Here is a 19,350-nt window from a genome sequence, read left to right as displayed (position 1 = left end):
CTAGGTACCCCAGACGTGGGAGTTGCAACCTGAGCTGTGATGTGAGCCAGGAGCAGCATTTGTGAGAATGAGGGGCAAAGGATATGTATCTGTGGGTGTGTACACGTGGGGCTGCCTGGGCACTGCTGGGATAAAGAAATGACCACCTCTTCCCAGAGAATTCATCTCAAAAGAAAGTATGGCAGATAAAGACGTAAGCCTTGATGTAGTTAAAGAGGAAAAGCTGGAGATAATAAGGTGTCTACGTGTACTTGGGAATAGCTGGTACAATTCAGAGGTAGAAACATTCATCCAAGTCCTCTGGAAGGGCCCTAGCCCCACCTTTTGAAATTTGTATCATAAGAACTTACGCAAAATCAGAGGTTTCCCAAGGATACAACTTCTGCTTTAACAATGATCTATATTTCGTCAACCTAAATGTATCATCTACCAGTCCTCCCCTCATTTTTTTTTTGGTTGAGTATTTTAAGGCAAATTCCAAGTACTTCAATATCCTGCCCCTTTTCAGACTGTCAAACAATAAATACCCAGAATTCACTAGCAAAAAATCAGCAATGTTACTTTAATACAGATGGGGTACAGAATGTTTAATTACAGCAGGGCAGTGATTCCAGTTAAATAAAATTAAAAACCTTTATTTTCCCAAATATAAAATTACTAAATTAATGTCTTAAAAGAAAATAGAACACGGCAAAAGCTTTAAATTATACCACCATTCACCACAGGACTTATGACTCACCAATTACATACTCCATCACTTTGGCAAAAGGATGAAAATTTTAAAACAGTTTATAAACCTCACATAGCAAAGACTGTATACATCTTCATATTGCACTTATTTATGTACAAGAATAGTTAAGCCAAATATATTGCATATACTAAGAACAGCACAAATTCATCACAATTAAACAATTCAGAAGCTGATGTGAGTACTAAAAATGTATAGAAATGTGACACATATATGTACAGAATGTCAAGACTGTATTAACAAACTATATGTACATAACAATATACTGTACTACTTTTTAGTTTTCAGCATAGTTGTGTTTATTAATACAGGCCTTTGGTTCTAAACTGCTCGACTAGTTTTAAGCCCACATAGTTTCTTAAGCGTTCATATTTTTAAAATGCAATTAAATGAGTATAAAAGCACTACATCTCCTGGTTCACTGGTACAAAATTTACAATGGTTGATTCCCTTAGGTCATCAAAAACTAGTCACAAAAATAGTTCTTGTATTCAACCTGAATGTGCCACAGGGAAAAAAATATTTTCAAGCTTTTCCAGCTTAGCCTAGAGGCAAAAAGGCTAACCCAACCCCAATTTCAGTGCTACTGTTTCTGCTATGTACATTCCATAACACTTGTTTTCCTTAGGCCATTTATTTTATACTACTCTGTAAGGAAATAAAATTTCGCTACAGCTTAAGACTCTTCTGTTAAGATATGATGAAAACTCTGAATATTGCCAGTGAGATTTAAAAAAATATGTGCACCCTCTTATTACTTCTATAGAAAATCTGCTACGAAACAACACAGTTCTTTTTTCCTTTCTCATCCATTCCCCCTGACTTCTCCTTGTGCTCAGTCTTTCCCAAGTCTTGCATGAGCCCAGTGATTAGCTTTGGAAATCATCCTGAGTTTGCAAATGACAAGCAAGTCCACACATACAGTCCAGGAGGCACAATCACACAACCGAGGAAGAGCTGGTCAGGCCGTGAACCACTGTGCTTGTTGGCGTTCCACTGATGGCGTTGAAGATATGAAGGGAATTCGGTAAAACACTTGTCTTCTCTTCCAGGGGGCAAATCTTGAGACACAGAGCATAACATAACCAAAGTGTAATGCCATAAACAAACATTTCTCAAAATGGTAGGTATCGCATAACATGTACAACTTCTTATCCAATTGCGCTCTTAGTTTGAACAGTGGTGCGCTTAGACAGCTTGGCTTTGACAATTTGCAGAGACAGATTGTTCTAGTTTATCTAGGAAGTGACTATTTCAGATTAGTATTATAAGGAGAAAGTCAAGAACATCGTGTTTTGTTTTCTTCACGAGTTAATAAACAGAACGTCTTTTAGACTGACCAGATTTAGAGCCTTTTAGACTCATGTACACATTCATTTCTTTAATCATTTCAAAAAGTTCCCCTACTTTTCTAAATGCCCAGAAGACTGTGTTCCTTTACACATGCATTGTCATCATGCCAATATCTGCAGCTGCTCAAACTCAGTAAAAACTTTATGTAAGTCAGTTTATTGAGGTTCAGAAAAATAAAATTTTAAAAATGATATTACCATCCCATCTGAATGTGTTAGCATGGAGGAAAAAAGAAACCTAGGGTTAAAGCTCAAACATTTAAGTTAGTCCGACAATGAAAATTTCCTAACAAAATGATCATGCAATACCATAACTGATACAAATAGTCCTGCTTTCCATTTTGCAGGACTGAAGGAAGAGACAAAAGGAATTATGTGCTATTGAAGTGCTAACATTAGTTATAAAGATTAGGTTAGTGACTTGGAAGAAGGCAGGTGGTGGCTTATGGAGAATGGATGCCTCGAAAAGCAAAAATGTGGATGCTGCTCTTTGACATTCACTTTGTACCCTGTTCAGCTGTCCCTCTGATGACTACTGAGCTGACGTACATAATCCTACCAAGAAGAATTAGATGAAAGAGATAATAGCAACATCGTAATGAAAGATGCCCAGAATGAAAGGGGTATGGAAGAAGTAATCACGAAGAATCCATTGGGGCACCCAGTGTAACAGCCAAAAACTAAACAAGATGAGGAGGTGGGTGCCCCTTAGTCACTTTAGATGACAACAGATGGGCAATCTGATCACTGCAGGGAATGCTAAGATCAAGTTCCAGGAGGCTAGGTCATCACAGGGTGTACTTCTGACCCCAGCTAATGCACACTCCCTAAATGAGAAGAACTCCCAGTTGCCAGCACAGTTTGGCACTTACCTGCTCATGCATAATTTCAGAAAGCTCTTTTGCCATTTCCCTGTAGTTGGCCTTCATTTCTTCCTGATACTCTAACTGGTCTTCTTTAATCAGACGTTCATTTATTGCTAAGGCTTGACCGCAAGCTTCCACAAATTGCCTGATATGGGCAGGAGAAGGAAATAAAGGCATACCGGGACAAAGAATGAGTCCGACTGGTAGTATCTTTTTCGTGAATGATCATGGAATTTATCAATACTTGAAAAAAAGACATTTCAGTGTGCTTTACCTGAAAACTTCTTTAAGCAATTTCACCTTATTGTCAGGATATCTCTTTGTGTTTGTGTCATCTAAGAAAGCACGAGCATATGCTAGAGGACCAGCATTGACCTAAAGAACAAAGATTTAAGATTATGTTAGAAGAAAATGACTACGATCGTATATTCAGGCTCAGCTGGCATGAGGTAAAAATGCTGTTGGAGGGGATGAGTTAGTCATGAACCACGCCACTGAGGAACCTGTGACCCAAAAGAAGAAACTGTGCATAAAGCTTATATTCTCAAGCCATTTTTTGGGGGGGAGGGGGTATTTTTTTTTCTTTTCTTTTTTTTAAATTAAAGTTAATAGATCACAAGGAATGTTACATTAAAAAACATAAAAAAACAAAAACCATAAGAAGTTCCCATATAGCCCACGCCCCACCCCCACCACATCATTTTTGTAAATTGTATTTTCTTGAAGATATATACATCACAAAAAAAAAATGTTACACTAAAAAAATATAAAAGTTAGGCCCTGAACACTATTCCAAAGTTAGGCCCTGAACACTATTCCATCTATCTCTGGAAGTGGCTCTTCAGGAAACGGAGGTTGGCTGTCACTGTGGGTACCAAGGTGGAAGGGAAAATGGACGTTAAATGTGTGGCACCAAGGTAAATGGGGGGTAAGAGAGGAGTTTCTTGAGAGTACACAAGGATGGATATAAAACATGTAATATTACACCATAACATATAGGAGATGACAGACTGATAATGTAAACCATAATGTAAAACATAGGATAACTAAGAATGTAAAGAACTGTGTATCCTAAAGTATGCACCATAATGTAAGCACAGATGTCACCTTGTTAGAAAGCTAATGTCTCAGACTCTGTACATCACATTAAGTAAATATGATGTGAATAGAGTGTAAGAGTATCACTGTGGAAGGAAAAAGGTTTTGTGGTGGATGTATGGGAGTGCTGTATATTATATATATGCATTGCTGTGGTCTAGGACTCCTGTGAAGAGAAGCTGAATAATTAGGGGGGGGGGGGAAAAAAAAAAGAAAAAGATAGGATGTAGAATTTTTTCAAGTCAACATTCTTTATCTAAGTTCTTTATCTAACTTTATCCAAGTTCTTTATCTAACCTTTAAACCCATCGCTATATGCCATTCCCTAGTAAGGGACCATGACATTATATTGGGCTTCAAATTTTGGGGAGTTCTGGATCACAGAGTGTTTCTTCAACAATGGCAATGGAGGGATACTGGTATGGGATGCCAATGACAGGTGATATATGGCTGACAGGGAGCTGTACAGAACATATGTCCAGGGTGCATGGTAATGTTTGGATATACTCATAGTAGCAACAATTAAAAACCACAGCAGGGGGGGTACTGGGTTCCTGGCCAGTGGTGCTCTGTTGTGGTCCCTAGGGGAGCAGCGACAGTCTCCCAGGTACAGCGGCGGGGACTGGGAGGGAGTGAGGGTTCAACAGTGAGCCCCTGATGCTAATGACTATGCTTGTGAGCTGATAAGCCTAAAATAAGAACAAGGCCTAGAGCAACATTGTGCCTGGGAATTTCCTCCTGTCAGCCTTCATGTTACTCAAATGTGGCCAGTCTCGAAGCCAAACTCAGCATGTAAATGCAATGCCTTCCCCCCAGCGTGGGACATGACACCCGGGGATGAGCCTCCCTGGCACCGAGGGACCACTATCAACTACCAACTGATGATGCAACTGGAAAATGACCTTAAATGGAAGGTTCAATGCGGATCAGCAGAATATCCCTGTCTACATAAAATAACATGACTTTAAAATGCTGTTTGACCTAAAGTAAGGGGGAAATGGAAAGGAGAAATGAGTTTATATGGCTACGAGTTTCTAAAAAAGAGTCTGGAGGCTGGCAGAAGGATTGCCCTCATGCACAACTGAGCAGAGTCAGAGAGACAGATAAAGCAGATGCAAGCCCCAGATAGTGATTCCTTTGAGGGCTAAAGAGACCCATGGGAGTTATGGTCATGGCCGATGGGGTTAACTACCAGGTCAGATGGCCCCTCTTTGGAAATGGTGTTTATGTGTGATGAATCTGGACTCAGATGGGATCTTCCTTCATAAGACTTTCACGCTAATGTGCTGGAGGTGCAGTTAATGTTGGGGTTTAAGATATATTTAGGGGATTTGAATCTCTGGACTAACAATGTGATAGCCAGGTCCTGAGCCTCAACAGACTCCAGCACCTACAATCTGATTTATTGGACTTACCACACTCAGCTAAGATGGAGTTGAAGAAGGACAACCACCACGCCATGGAGCCTAGAGTGATTACAACTGAAAGTGGGAGGATTGCATCCAGCATCCATGTGGAATCTGAGCCTCCTCTTGACATAGAGGTGCAATGGACACAACCAATCCAATGTCCACATAGAAGAGGTGGCATTGGATTGGGAAAAGTGGACATGGTGGCTGATGGGTATGGGGAAAGGCAGGAAGAGATGAGAGGTGGAGGCGTCTTTGGGATATGGAGTTGCCCTGGATGGTGCTTCAGAGGCAATCACCGGACATTGTAAATCCTCACAGGGCCCACTGGATGGAATGGAGGAGACTATGGGCCATGATGTGGACCACTGACTATGAGGTGCAGAGGTGCCCAAAGATGTACTTACCAAATCCAATGGATGTGTCATGATGATGGGAATGAGTGTTGCTGGGGGGGGGGGGGAGAGGTGGGGTGGGGGGGTGGGGTTGAATGGGACTTCACATATATATTTTTAATGTAATATTATTACAAAGTCAATAAATAAAAAATAAATAAATAAATAAAGACTAAGTCTGTAAAAAAAAAAAAAATATATATATATATATATATATATATATATATATATATATATATATAAGAGGTTCCTGTATACCCTCCAATCCCCCACCCCATTCCTCCCAAACCAACAACTCCCTCATCACTGAAGCACACTCATCACACTCGGTGAACACGTTTCGGGGCACTGCTGCACTACACAGATAATAGTTTAGGCTGTAGTTAGCACTCTTCCCCAGTACATTCAGTGGGTTATGGCAGGATATATGAAGTCCAGCATCTGACCCTGCAATATCATTAAGGACAACTCAAAATCCCAAAAATGCCCCCACATCACATCTCTTCATGCCATTTAATTTAATCATCTTAGCCACCCTATGACATAGACAGCACACTCATAACAGTGGTTCATTTTACATGAGAAGAGAACAGTGTTAGGAAAACTTAAGTCTGGAGGTCAAACAGCTAACGAGCAAACCAACCAGGATCAGAGCTGAGTCTCCCAACTGCGGGTCAAGGACTCGTACCACCAGGGTATTGGGGACACTGGCATCTGCACTACACTACACTGAATGAAGACAACAACCTGCTGAAGTCAGTGACGACAATTTAAAACATAGTATTTTTAAAAAAACACTGTTCACATCATTCCACTGACATTACAGCCATGGACAAACTGACTTGCTGTCCATAAATGAAACGACCATCCAAGGTGTATTAGGAAGCCAAAGATTAGGGGAATGTAGCAAAATGGGGAGTAGATAAGAACCCTACATCTCTCTTTCAATTAGACAAGAAGAATCCTCTGAAGGTGGGTAAGTTGGGAAATATGGGAATGTGGAGGGAAAGAAGATGAGACACACTGGCTGGGATGGTGAATGTTCCAGCACCTGAAACACCCTGGGAAAGGGCCTGACATGCGATTATTGCTTAATCTTTACTGGATGGTATTGTGGGTCTGAAAGCAAAGAGAGCAGGGACAGGCATCTGCCTTGTCTATCCCTGTCGGCAGAGGACAGGCTGTGGTTCTGATCCATGGTGTGCAGGGCTCAATGGTGACAGCAGGGGACCTGAGCTGCGGGACGTCACACCAGGCGTGAGGGGCAGAGCCTACAAGCCACAGTGGTCAGAGGTGGAGCCTCGAGCAGGGACAACCAGCGAAGCCCCCGTGATGACCGCACGTGTGTGGGCAGGACTCGCCACCAGGCTGGATGTGTGGGGGGACCACGTCAGGAACCTCATGATCATCCAAATAATCATTATCCAAAATGGTAAGATAGATTCCGTTTTAAGAAACTGCAAAGAGACTTCATAAGGTCTAACATAACAGGCTCTTGAAGCGTAGTGCCGAGAAGCCACCTGATGGCTCTGCGCTGTGGAGCAGCAACCCTGAGAAGCCTCTGGGTGAAAGAATGACAGCAATGCACAAATAAAATGATAACGCTAATTGCCTATGCCTCCTCCTTTGTTGGTACCTTGGTGGGCAACTAAGTATAACAATCTCCTCATGTCATTACATAATTCTTTGCTTTTCAATATGGTTGATATTTTATAAAACTCTAAGGTCACTGCCAAATGGCAGGGCACACTTTGCCTTATAAAAAGTACCTGGCCAGGCCCACATGTACTGGTCTTTCAGATAGTTATTGATGTTTTTTTTTAAGTGTCTGGCCTCTACTGTCATTCACAGAGATAGGCCCATAGGCGGTACACAGCCACAAAAGGTGTGTGAAGTAGGACTGGACCACAGGGCCAACCCTCAGGTTGTTTATGATGGAATCACTCACATTGCTAGAACATATATCATAGTCATTTACTAACTTCTTTTGGCACATCAGTCTTTCAGACCTTAAGGGAAGAGGTTGAAAACATCTGCAAATACTTTGTGGTGACTGACATTTAGAAAAATGTTAGGCAACAACTGATAATTTCGTAGTGTGGAGCTTATGAAAAGCTGGCAAAAACTGATTTCAGAAAATGAAAAGAAAAAAAACAAAACTTTGCATGTAACTTTCACAAACACACCATTCTTGAAACTATAGCGTGAAAAGAATGGGATATAAGGAAGTATATTTTAACAGAAAATGTGCTATAATTATTTATAGACAATTAAAAATAGCAAGAAACCTAGTCATTACTGGAGGGAAGCAATTTAACATTTAGTAATTACTTAGGAAACCATGTAAGTATACCTTTTAAAAAACCTGTTATTGAAATATAATATATTTCACAAGCTGAACATATATGTGTAATAGATACTTAGGTCAAGGATGATGTCTTTCATAAATGGTGAACATCAACTGGATAGCCAGATGGAGAAAAATGGATCTTGACCCTCTACTGATACCAAATACAAAAATAAATTCCAGATGGATTGTGGATCTAAATGTTAACGCTAAACAAAGGAGGAGGACATAGGAGAACATCTTTGAGCCTTTGGAGTAGGCAGGGATTTCTTTAAAAGGACACACAGAGTGCTACCCATAAAGGAAAAACTGATTAATTGGGTTACCTTGAAATGATTTTCTGTTAACCAAAAAATACCAATTTGAGAATGAAACTTAAGGTACCTTGTAGGATACAATTTTCATAGAAAACAGAAAACAAAAGCTCTTTAAGAAAACCTACTACCTATCCATATACCTTATATTTATAAGAGTCTAAGTAGGCATGTGCAATTCCCAAAATTATTGAAAACAAAAACCAAAACCAGGTTAGCACAGAGGCTGGGATGTTTGAGAGCTGTCTCTTGTCCTTTTCTAGCAGGCCAGCTTTGTAAGAACAGAGCTTGTAGGTGGGGTGGGTGGGGGGCAGGAAGGTACCTGCCCCTCTGATGGAGAAACTGTGTAGACACTGGGGGAAGGTGAGCCGGGAATTGCCACAAGGGTCTAAACTAGACCTTGCTTGCAGGAAGGTCTTGAAGTTTCCCAAGGTCCAGAGGAGCTCTCCCCTCGGATGCTCTAAGGCCTTCCTTTCTCCCAGTGCCAGGCGCTCACCTGGACGCTCACGCTGCCCTGGAGCTTGAGCTGCAGCTTGATCATGTCCACCTCGGCCGCGGAGCACAGCTGCCGGAACTCAGCCACCTTCTTACTCATTTCGTCGATGGCCACTTCGATGGGGTTCAGGTCAGTGTGATGCTGGTACATGACGGGGATCCGCTTCTTCACATAAGGGAAGCAGTGTATTGCTGCCGAGGAATGAGCCCCAGAATTATTCCACAGCTTGTGCCCGCTTCGTAGTTTACATTAAAAATTAAGAACATATTATAATCACGGCTAATTGATTGCCACAAGGGAGTGCTTCCTAAGGGCTGGATTGTGCACCGTCTATTAATCCTCTCAATAAACTTGTTATTAATCCTCTCAATAAACTTGTCTATTAATCCTCTCAATAAACTTGTTAAGAAGCTACTACTATTGAGGTAGAATTATTATTCCCATTTTACAGATAAAGAATCTGATGCCTGTCAAAGTTACACACACGAGTAAGTCTGTGGAACCAGAATATTGTCATCCTTCATAATCATGCAACTACGTTTAATGACAGGTCTTTGTTATCCCTTTGTCTTTGAATAAATCCCTCTATCGTTCCCCGCTCAATTTTCTCATCTATATATGCTCTAACCTCCCTAGAAGTTGTGTTGAGAGCTAATAGGTACAAAATGAGCTAGTAGATATGACACTGAAAATATAAAAAGACTAAACAGTTTTGAGATATTGCTAACAAATTAACTCCAGAAAATAGCCCCATAAAGATATCCTTGAATCACCTGTATTTTTGATGTAATATTTATGTAATCTAAATTTGTAAACTTTATGTAATCTAAAGCTTCTTTGAAAAAAAGGCAAAAAAAAAAGATATGACTAATTTACAGTCATAAATGTACCACTCAATAAATTACATAACTGAAAAAAACCACTAGAAAAACAATAGGTATTAATTGAGGTCTGTTTCACATTTCTATGCTAGCTGCTTTTTATGGCATCTAATTATTTAAGAGTTTCGTTCAGTATATATTTACTAGTAGACATGTAGATTTATGCTTAAAAGCTTATTTTTAACAAGCAAGAGTATGATAGGAGTGGTTATGTTTAGACACAATCGTAGTTTGTAAGTGGCTGGGAAGAGTTTACTCAGGAAGGACTTAGTACACAAGAGAGAACAGAGCCAGATTCCTGTAACACAGAATTCAGACAGGCCAACCCAAGGTCTGGACAAAGACGAAAAGATGTTCAGTACAAAGAAACCTCATTCGTCACACGCTCACAGCCCTGTTCTAGTCTCTAAATGTTTTACCAATTTAAGTTCAAGGGTTGTTGTGTTATATTTCTTTTGTGTTTCTTAGGGACACACAGTTTTGAAGTGGTGGAACTGGGATCAATAAATCCTCTTTGATCTGAGAGCTCCGTTCATACTGTGACAAGAACTAGACATTGCTGCTTAGCAGTCACAGAGACCATGATCTGGCCAGAGGTATAACTGTATTTGGATAGACTGATGTGTGTGCTTTCTATGGTTCTACCACATTCCTGTTTGCAAGGAGGAAGTACCAGCCAGGTCAAAACACATGTAATTAGTATCTATGAATCTAAGCAAATTGAGTGAGAAGCTAGGATACAGGTTACTAGACGCCAGGATGTGGGTAGGGAGTGGGGGCTTCACTGGTACAGAATTTCCAGGTGGGGCAATGGAAACGTTTTGGTAATGGATGGTGGTGATGTAGCACAACATTGTGAATGCTATTAACAGAATTAAATGATATATTTGAATGTGTTTAAAGGTGGAGTTCTAGGTTGTATATATGTTATGAGAATAAAAAATTTGAAAAACCCTCTAAGAGTGTACAATACAGATAATGAACCCTAATGTAAGCTATCGCCTATTTAATAGTACAATTATATTCTTAATCAATTCTAGCAAAGGTACTACACTAATGCAAGGGGTTAATAATGGAGGGATGGTATATGGGAACTCTATTTTCTGAACGATTTTTTTCTGTAAACCTACAACTTCTTTAATAAAAATATTATATTAATTAAAATGTAATTAGGGGAAGTGGATATGGCTCAATTGATGAAGCATCTGTCTATCATATAGAGGGTCCAGGGTTCGATCCCCAGGGCCTCCTGACCTGTGTGGTAAGCTGGCCCATGTGCGGTGCTGCTGCGCACATGGAGTGCTGTGCCACGTAGGGGTGCCCCTGCTTAAGGGGGCCTCATGAGCAAGGAGTGTGCCCTGTAAGGAGAGCCACCGCACATGAAAGAAGCGCAGCCTGCCCAGGAGTGGCGCCGCACACATGGACAGCTGATGCAGCAAGATGACACAACAAAAAAGAGCCAGTTTCCCAGTGCTGCTGGATAATTCAAGCGGATGCAGAAGAACACACAATGAATGGACACAGAGAGCAGACAACGGGAGGCAAGGGGAGAAAATAAATAAAATAAATCTTTAAAACAAACAAACAAACAAAAGGTAATTAGGGGGAGTGTGTTGAGCGACTGCTCTCCATGTATGAGGTCCCGGGTCCATGCCTGGGTACCTCCTAAAAAGAAAAACCAAACAAACATGCAATTAATATCATTGCAGTATTTTTGACTGCCATTGTGTGGGAGCATCTTTATTTCAGAGAGAAAAACAAGCTGCAACGGGGAATAATGTCATGAGCTGTTCAAGGATTTATAAGGATATCACTCTTCCTCTGATGATAACTGGAGACTTCAGAAGTGTTCCACCTTCAGGTAAAGGAGAGCTACAGTAACAATATGCAGAGAAAACACAGCGACGTTCAAGAGCCTGCAGTGTGACTTGGGACCCGCCACCCACTGTCCCTCCCAACTTCTTTGCTGGACTCCTCTCCTCTCCTCCCTCCTTCGCAGTGTGCTCCAGTCACCACGGCCTCTTCACTGCACGGGGAATGTGCAAGGGCCGCACGCTCTGCTGCAGGCCTTTGCACTGACACTTTCTCCTCCAGGTACTTGCACGGCTTCCGCCCTCACCTCCTGCAAGCCTCACCTCACAGGTCACCCCCTCCATGCGGCCTACTCCAGTCACTCCATTTGCATTGCAATCCTCGCACTCAACCCCACATTCCCTAACACTTATCACCGTCCAATATGAGGCACGTTTACTCGTTACGTTAACCCTCTGTCTCCCCTGGCTAGGATCTAAGCTGCAAAGGGCAGAGATCTCTGTTTCATCAGTATGCCCAGCTGGAACACTACCCGTGCGTCATACCTTTTGCTGAATTAACGAGCGTATTACTGCCGGAATGACCAAAGGAAAGAACAAACTGACCTTGGGTGGTGGAAAATTAGGGGCCCGGCTGAGCAAGCCATTTCGTTAATCAATGGTCTCCATTAGCGACCTGCAGCCCTTTAGGAAGGAAGGTGAGGAGTAGATGGCAAATAAGTGTGGGTGAGTATACGGCCTGGCAAGCCGGAATAGAGGGTGGCAGGAGCGGGAAAGTGTTTCCAATCTTAATTCCTCGCAGGCGCTGGGAGTCTGGGCCTGATTTAGAGGGCCTTGGAATAGCGACTGGGAAAAACTCCGTGGCAGAAGTTCCAAGAAAGAAGGAAAAGAGGGAGTCATGTTAGGGGCAGGCTCAGAAATCTACACTTAAAAAGCCAGCAAGGTGATCAGTAGGTTTCCTAAATGATCACACAGTTGCAGTGAACTAACTGGCTGTGAACCACGCAGGAAGGTGATCCTTTGCGGGGCTGCCAGGGAAGGCCAGGGCTTCCCTACAGCTCCAAAGGTCGAAGGTCAGATTTGAAGCAACATAACGGAAGAAGAGACTGAGGAAAAGTTCCAAGTCTCCAGAACGCCCTAGTCTGTACATCTCTCACTAAAGGTCGATATTCAGTTTATAGGTTTTAATTTTAGTAGCATTTATAACCCCTTCACCTAAATCTTTATGCTGCCCAGTAACCATCCCTTTGATATTTTGAAAACTTTCAGGGCAAACCCCGTACCTTTTTTGCATTTTGTTATACTATAACCTCCTTTGCTCATTATTGGTCCCAAAAGGCAAGGAGCTTGCAGGGGATGAGATCTAGGAAAATGAAGTATATTCTTTTCCCTCTTGGTTACAATTTTAAAAATTATATAACCATAACACAATGAAGTGGATGTTATAACTCTCATTTTTACAGATGAGGAAACTAAGGTACAGAGAGGTTAAGCAACCTGCCCAAAGTCACAGTGGGAGGACTTGAACCCAGGCCTGAAGGACTCCAAAGCACAGGCTCTTTGCTGCCCCACATCACATCTTATCGGCCTTATGGCCGTGTTGTGGTTATGCCCTAAGCCAATAGAGTGTACCTATTTTCCTCTCTCTGTAATGGACTCTTCCTTTTTGATCATCTCTGTTCTGGCAGATGCAGAGCTTTGTTCAAATCCTGTACCATATGAAATATTTCTGTAACAAAATTATAAACTGCAACCCTGAAGGAACTGTGCCCACGGAAAACACCCTTTGGTAACTGTCTATGAGTCAGTATACAACCTTCACAAAATAATAATAATAATAAAAAATATCCTGGCCTTGCTTTATTAATAAACTAGGTTTATTAAAGTAGCATGGAGGGGGGGGTGGATGCAACTCAAGCGACTGAGCTCCCGCCTACCATATAGGAGGTCCCAGGTTCGGTTCCTGATGCCTCCTAAAGAAGACGAGCAAGATAGGGCGCTGATGCGACGGACTGGTGTGGAGAGCTGATGCAACAAGATGATGTAATAAGAGATACAAGGAGGAAAACATAATGAGAGATTCAATAAAGCAGGAAGTGGAGGTGGGCTCAAGCAACTGGGCATCTTCCTCCTACAAGGAAGGCCCAGGGTTTGGTTTTGGAAGATGAGCACACACTGAACAGTGAGTACAAACAATGAGAAGTGGAAGGAAATAGATGAATGGAATAAATCTTAAAAAAAAAAAAAAAGTAGTTCACAAACTTGAGTGTGATCAGAGTAACCTGGGAGGCTATTTAAAACAAAATAGCTGTGCCCCATCCCTAGAGTTTCTGGTTTAGTAATTCTGGGGTGGGGCCCAAGAAACTTGCATTTCTAACAAGTTCCCAGATGATGCTGATCCTGCCAATCCTGGGATAACCTTTTGATAAGTGCTGATTTAAGAAATCAAAAGTAAGGTCATTACTTGCCATTTCACACCTACTAGAATGGCCACTATCAACAAAACAGAAAACTACAAGTATTGGAGAGGATGTGGAGAAAAAGGAATCCTTATTCACTGCTGGTGGGAATGTAGCATAGTACAGCCACTGTGGAGGACTGTTTGGTAGTTCCTGAGGAATTCAGATACAGATCTACCATGTGACCCAGCAATACCTCCCGTGGGTATACACCCAGAAGAACTGAGAGCAGTGACACCAACAGACATGCACACTGACATTATTTACAATTGGTAAAAGATGGAAACAACTCAGGTGTTCATCAGCTGACAAATGGATAAGCAAACTGTGTTATATACACGAAGGGAATATTATTTAGCTGTAAAATGAAATGAAGTCATGAAGCATAAGACAATGTGGATGAACCTGGAGGACAATATGTTGAGTGAAGAAAGCCAGACACAAAACAACACATACTGTATGATTTTGTTATTAAGAACTAAATATAATGAGCAAACTCATGGAGTTAATAGCTAGATTATAAGTCACCAAAGAAAAGAATATGGTTAGAGAATGGAAAGCTGAGGCTTAATCTGTGCAGAATTTGTAAAAAGTTCTTTGGAAATGAACAGAAATGGTAAAAGCACATCATAGGATTTGTAATTAGTAGCACTAACATATGGGTAGGAAAGTGGTTTTTGGTTGTGGTTTTTTTTTTTTTTGAGTAATGGAAATGCTCTAATATTGATTGTAGTGATGAATGTGCAACTCTGATTATACCAAATGCCATTCTTTGTACACTTTTAGATAAATTGTATGGCTTATGGACAAAAAAAAAATAGAGTGGGTTGGGGGCAAAATACACCAAATGTAAGATACAGACTGTAGTTAGTAGTAATACTTTGACGATGGTCTTCCATAATTTGTACAAACGTTTCACAACAATGCAAGGTATCTGGGGTAGGGTGTTGTATGATGTTATGCACGTGAACTTATGAAACAAACATGCATAATATCATATAAGTTCACAACTTTTACTATATACTTATTGTTTATGTATGTTCACATATGAATGATATATTTCAGTAAGTCGTTTTTAAAATGAAAAGTTAGGTCATCATAGCTGTATAGATAAGTATTGCAAGCAGGCAATTTCCATAAAATACTTCTACCTAGAAATATAGTTATCTTTCTTAATAAGAATAATTTGCTCCTAAGGGGTACAATGGAAAAAACCAATTCTTTGGAGGTACCAGGGCTTGAACCCAGGACCTCAAACATGGGAAGCAAGTGCTCAACCATTGCGCTACATCAGCTCCTCTCATTTGTTTTTAATGAATTATGGGAGAAGGGTTAACATTAGTGAGAACAAATTTCTGTTTTACATATGTTATCTGATTATTCTAAGAAGAGTCAAGGGGCTTTTTATTTCAGAATGCAGATTTTAAAAAATTTAACTTTTATCTCATTCCCCTCATTTATAAGGAGGGTAAAAAATTCCCTTTGATTTGCTGTTCTGAACTGTTTTTATAATAATCCATATCCTTTTTTTGTAACAGTTTTATTGATATAGTTCACATCCAATAAGTCACCCTTTTAAAGTATGCAAGTCAGTGTGAGAGCTGGACCTCACCTGAAGTCTAGCATCTTAATGGTAAGCCTTTCACTTATGTTACGGGGGGGTATTACTAATCAGATGCAAAACTAGGGAATACTGACTTCTATAGAATCAGTGGGCACTTTCCTGATTCTACTTCATTAAGGCCACTCTAAAAAATATGCCTAAATAGTGGCTATTGACACACTTGACATTCTGAAAGGCTTCCCCACCCAATTTTTAAATTCAAGGACACGTTTTATTTTGGCTTATCCCGGTTACATGGCCAACCATGACAATGGTTTAGGCTCCCCCCCAAAAAGGTAAAAAATCATCCGGCGGTACTCAACACTGGTCAGGAACTGGATGTCAGGTACTGGAAAATGAAGAAGAACACATTTCTGAGAATTGATTACCCATGGCTACCCAGTGCCAAAGGGATCAATTAAAACTCTGAAACAAGTGAACAGGGGTCCGCTGAATGCAGTGAGCTTCTGGGCACTGGAAGTGTTCAAGCGGAGGTTGGTCAATCACTGTCAGGAATGAAGGGACAGGGATGCAGCCCTTCCCCTCTGTTCATTCAGCCTGAAATTACTCAACGGGTCCAGGCTGAAGCCTGTGTGACACAGGTCTCTTCCCTCGAGGTGAACTCCGGGTCAGGTGCAGGTTCCTGACCTGGAGGCGAGGTACTACTGAAGGTCCACACGTGTTTTGGAAAGAGTGCACAATCATTTGAAATCGTGTGCAAAAGCATTCTGGGGAAAGAAGAGTCCAGGGTTTTCCAGAGGTTCTACATAAATGACCTTACATAGGATATGACTTTATGCTCTAGTGGAAGAAAATTGTAAAGCAAATGTAAAAATACCATGAGAATTAAAATGTAAGCACTTGATATACGTTAAACTGAAAGGAGTATGTGGGGGAAGCTACATAAGTTCTAGGGCCCTGAACCGGGTTGGACAGCAGTTCTCCAAAAGAAACGTCCACCCAGAATTGTGAACATGACCTCATTTGGACAAAGGGTCTTTGCAGATGTAATTAAGGCTCTTGAAATGAGCTCATCCTGGATTAGGGTGGGCCCTAATTCCCATGACAAGTGCCCCCAAAAGAGAAGAGAAGGGGTGAAGGCACAGACATGGATAGAAGGCCAAGAACACTGGAAGCCAGCAGAGCTGGACGGGGCAGCAAAGGACCCTCTCCCCTAGAGCCAGAACCGGACAGAAGGCATTTCTGTCCTGTCACACCGCCCTGTTTGCAGCATTATGCCCGAGCAGCCACAGGAAGCTACGGGAGGCTCCTTCCAAATCTCTGCTATCTTGGCGTGCCACGGCTGATGCTGGATGTGATACAACACTAAAACTAAGACAGAGGGACCGCGACGCGCTGACGTGGAGGACGCAGGCACTACCTGTCAGGATGGTGCGCCGCTTGCACTGCTCCTCCACGCCGCCCTGCCGCTTGCCGGTCTGAGTAAAGGGTGTCTCAAACATGAAGCGGCGGATGTTGTGGCACCTCTCGAACTCCGTTTTCCTTTCCTGCAATTCTTTTTCATCAAAGAAGGGGGTCACATGAGTCACCTGGATATAGGCATACTTGGAATCCAGATCCTTAGGGTTGACCTTTAAATGGACAAACAAAATGGAAGATTGGTGCTTTTTAAATGAATTTTTCATATCCTGCCTAACTATCTTTCAATTTTTCATTTAAAAAGTTGCTGAAAAATTCAGGAAAGTTGAAAAAACAGTACCATGAACACCCATATACTCACCACCTAGATTCAATAATTGCTAATATTTTTCCATAATTGTTTCAAATGCAGACACACATATACACATATATACACATACACACAAATATACACATATATGTAATTATAATTTTACTTATTAATTGAACCATTTCAAAGCAAGTGGCACACATCGTGACACTTCTGCTGGCATCTCCAAAAAACAAGGGTATCTCCTATACAACCACAATGCCATTATTTTGCCTTAAAAAACCCAGAAAAACCAACAATTTCCTCATATATACCTAGTCTATATTAGAATTATCAAATGTCTCCAAATACCATTTACAACTGTTTGTTTTTGAGCCAGAATGTAATCAATGATCACACTTTACATTTAGGTGTTATATCTCTTTAGTTCTGTTTAATCTAGAAGATTTCCCCACTGTTTTTTTCATGGCATTTATTTATTTATTTTTAAGAAACGACACTAGTTTTGTTGAATGGCCTACAATTCAGATTTCTCTGGTTGTTTACTAAACTGCATTTTTATGTATTTGATTTAGAGAGAAAAATGTTTTACTAATAATGTTTGAAAACTAGGTCTCCCAATTATGATTCATACAGCTGAAGATGGGTAGAGATTAATCTAAGATCAATCTAACTATAAATGTAGCTCCTGATTAACAACATAAAAAGGCTTTTAAAACTACATTTCTAAAAATGGTAGTGCTCTAATTTCTGTGACATATTAGAAAATTAAAGATGGGCATTTTCCATGCAGAAACAAAGCTAATTTATTAGAGAGACAAATCAATTTCACACATTTTGATTATATTTAACCTAGAGCAATAAAAGGAGACATGGAAGAAATGGTTGTCTGTGAGAACTTTGAAGATGATATTAAAGTCAGGCAAATAAATGAGAACAAGATGTTTTATTGGTCTCAGATAAATGATCACAAATGTACAACTTTTCATTTAACAGTGATTTTTGTGAAGAAATATGAAAAACAGATGTGAAAATGCCTTAAACTTCAAAGTTAAGAACGTTGTGAAGTCACAACATTATTATTTCTATTTTTTAAACATCTAGCCAGCTGTTAGAACCATTACAATTACATTGAAACCTATAAAACTTAAATTTCTTTAGCAGAAACAATTTAAAAGCAGTAGAAGTGAAACATTCTCGCCTATTTTTCCATAGATTTCCTTACTCTTTATATTCAAAATAGTGTATCAGTGGAAGGAATAGAGGACCAGTGCCTGGGGGAGGAGAAAGTTTAGTTAATTCTTTTAGCTGCTGTATTAAGGGACACATATTAAAAAGGGAACAAGAATGCACGAGAATGTTGAATGAGAAAAGGTTGCAATGTTAAAGCCACAACTTAACCCCCACAGAAGTTTCCATTTCAGAGATAAAAAGGCAAACTGAGCCTCAGGTATTTGAGTATGTCGGTCCTAATAAGGCTGTGCTGAGGTCTCTTTAAAAATTGGCCATCATCATGTACATGTTTATCCCCTTTCCCTCGTAAAACTGTTAAAATGACAGTAAAGAACTAATCCACAAGGACAAAGAGGGCCGAAGATATGTGGATGTGAGATTTCAATGAATTTCTGGAGGGCAGAGGTGCATGGAGGTGAGCTCCCCGACTTGGCAGAGCAAGGAAGTTATAATCTATGTGCCCACAAAGAGAGCGGCAACAGGAAGTGAGTCGGCTCGCCCCTTCAACCCCTGGGCCATCCCTAGGATAAGGGGGACGGGTGAGGCAGGAGGCTGGAACAGGGAGGTGGCCTCAGAGTTTATCTGGGGTGGTAGGACCCCAGGTTCTCTCCCCTAGTCCCCATTCCAGAAAAGAACAGAAGTCATGGT

The 19,350-nt window shown here is 40.9% G+C and overlaps 1 protein-coding gene across 17 annotated transcripts in view; it reads right to left on the bottom strand.

The window, feature by feature from the left end:
• Positions 1 to 533: 533 nt before the first annotated feature.
• The window catches only part of DOCK9 (dedicator of cytokinesis 9), a 370,241-nt gene continuing 351,424 nt past the window's right edge, over positions 534 to 19,350 (bottom strand). For all 17 annotated transcript variants that reach the window (XM_058276466.2, XM_058276467.2, XM_058276470.2 and 14 more), the window contains 5 exons: positions 17,161 to 17,371; positions 9,026 to 9,216; positions 3,241 to 3,341; positions 2,973 to 3,111; positions 534 to 1,809 (listed from right to left, as the gene is read on the bottom strand). In XM_058276466.2, coding sequence (XP_058132449.1) covers positions 1,687 to 1,809; positions 2,973 to 3,111; positions 3,241 to 3,341; positions 9,026 to 9,216; positions 17,161 to 17,371 — 765 coding nt within the window. In that variant the 3' untranslated portion in view covers positions 534 to 1,686. The remainder of the gene's footprint in view (positions 1,810 to 2,972; positions 3,112 to 3,240; positions 3,342 to 9,025; positions 9,217 to 17,160; positions 17,372 to 19,350) is intronic.

The sequence above is a fragment of the Dasypus novemcinctus genome, chromosome 15 (assembly GCF_030445035.2).
Source record: "Dasypus novemcinctus isolate mDasNov1 chromosome 15, mDasNov1.1.hap2, whole genome shotgun sequence".
NCBI classification, from domain to species: Eukaryota; Metazoa; Chordata; class Mammalia; order Cingulata; family Dasypodidae; genus Dasypus; species Dasypus novemcinctus.
The sequence above is the reverse complement of the archived record's forward strand: the minus strand, read 5'-3'. Positions and strand labels throughout refer to the sequence as shown.